At 48.0% G+C, this 1537-nt stretch overlaps 1 protein-coding gene across 1 annotated transcript in view; it reads left to right on the top strand.

Annotated features, from left to right (window-relative positions):
• Nucleotides 1-334: 334 nt before the first annotated feature.
• FGF9 (fibroblast growth factor 9) overlaps nt 335-1537 on the top strand; it is a 27794-nt gene continuing 26591 nt past the window's right edge. Inside the window, exons 1-2 of the mRNA XM_009279356.2 lie at nt 335-476; nt 1198-1461. Coding sequence (XP_009277631.2) covers nt 335-476; nt 1198-1461 — 406 coding nt within the window. The remainder of the gene's footprint in view (nt 477-1197; nt 1462-1537) is intronic.

The raw sequence follows: 1537 nt of genomic DNA, 5'->3' as shown, positions 1-1537 counted from the left end.
CGGGGCCGGGCTCCGCTGGCAAGGCGCTGCCCGCCCTGCTCCCCCCGCCAATGTCAAGGGGGACTCGGGCTATGCGGGCATCTCCCGAGGAGCCCGCTTCCCGCAGCGGGCGGGCTCGGTATATTTAGCATCGCGCCGCTTTTTTCCTCCCCCAAAGTTTCGCCCACTTATTTATTTATTTGCCTGCGTGCGCCGCGCTGCCGCAGAGCAGTAAGAGCCGCTCCACGCCGTGCCTAGCGTTGGAAGCGGCTCTGTATTGCAGCAGGTAGGGCTGAGCGCTAGGACCTCGGAGAATCCTTCCAGCAGCAATCAGGACTACCTTAAACCCAGCCCAATGCCTCTTCCTGCGCCACTCTGCGTGCTGGATGGAGATCCACAGTCAAGAGCTGCAGCTCAGTGCTGGAGTACAACATTTCACAGGGAGCCCTGCAGAAGCAACACCTGTTTCGAGCCAGCCAAGAAAGACACAAGCACTTGTATGTTGCTGCTTTGCTTGTGGATCGTCAAAAATCCTAAACCAGTGGACATCTGCTGAGCCTCCTCAGAATTCTGGATAATAGATTTGGACGTCAAAAGTTTTTTTTCCTTTTTCTTTTTTCCTTTTTTTTTTTTTTTGGATTTATCTCAGCCAACAACGTGAGATTTCCCCCCTCCCCCTTTGCAGGATTCATGCTGATGTATGCAGTCTGTTATAGAGTAAAAACAGCGCATGCCTTTCTGGAGTCAGAATCCATAAATCCTGACGTAGCCTGTGCATCTTAAAAAAAAATCCCTATAACGCCTAGGTATTTAAGTTGCTATGGTCATTCTTATCTTAAACCAAATGGAGAAACTACGGATTTTTTTCTTTATTACAGTTGGATGGGCTGAAGACCGTATTGCTTGCTAAGAGCTGGGGATATATGCATTTATATAGATATACACATCTATATGTTTATAAATATGTCAGTGTGTGAGTATAAAGTGGTGGTTTCTTAGACTAACTGGTTTGACCTTGAACCTGTACCAGTCAAAACAGAATATTACTTTTATTTATGCATTTAATGGATTGAAGAAAGAACATTTTCTCTGTAACTGCGCTAGGGAGGGGAGAGGAGAGGAGTGGAATATACCTAATCTTATATCTCCTGGGTTTGGCACCATCATTATTGTTTATTCTTATTCTCTAAAAGCAGAATCTTCTGATGGCTCCCTTAGGTGAAGTTGGGAACTATTTCGGTGTGCAGGATGCAGTACCCTTTGGGAATGTGCCCGTTTTGCCGGTGGATAGTCCGGTTTTGTTAAGTGACCACCTGGGTCAGTCTGAGGCAGGTGGGCTACCCAGGGGGCCTGCGGTCACGGACTTGGACCATTTAAAGGGGATCCTCAGGCGGAGGCAGCTATACTGCAGGACTGGATTTCATTTAGAAATCTTCCCCAATGGTACTATCCAGGGAACCAGGCAAGACCACAGCAGATTTGGTAGGTATTATCCTTAACCCTTTAGTGGTCATGTGATGAAATAATGGGGCAGAACTGCGGGCGGGGACGACGACGA

Source organism: Aptenodytes forsteri, unplaced genomic scaffold, assembly GCF_000699145.1.
Source record: "Aptenodytes forsteri isolate BGI_AS27 unplaced genomic scaffold, ASM69914v1 Scaffold307, whole genome shotgun sequence".
Classification (NCBI taxonomy): domain Eukaryota; kingdom Metazoa; phylum Chordata; class Aves; order Sphenisciformes; family Spheniscidae; genus Aptenodytes; species Aptenodytes forsteri.
Note: the sequence above shows the minus strand (reverse complement) of the source record. Positions and strands in the feature narration are given on the sequence as shown.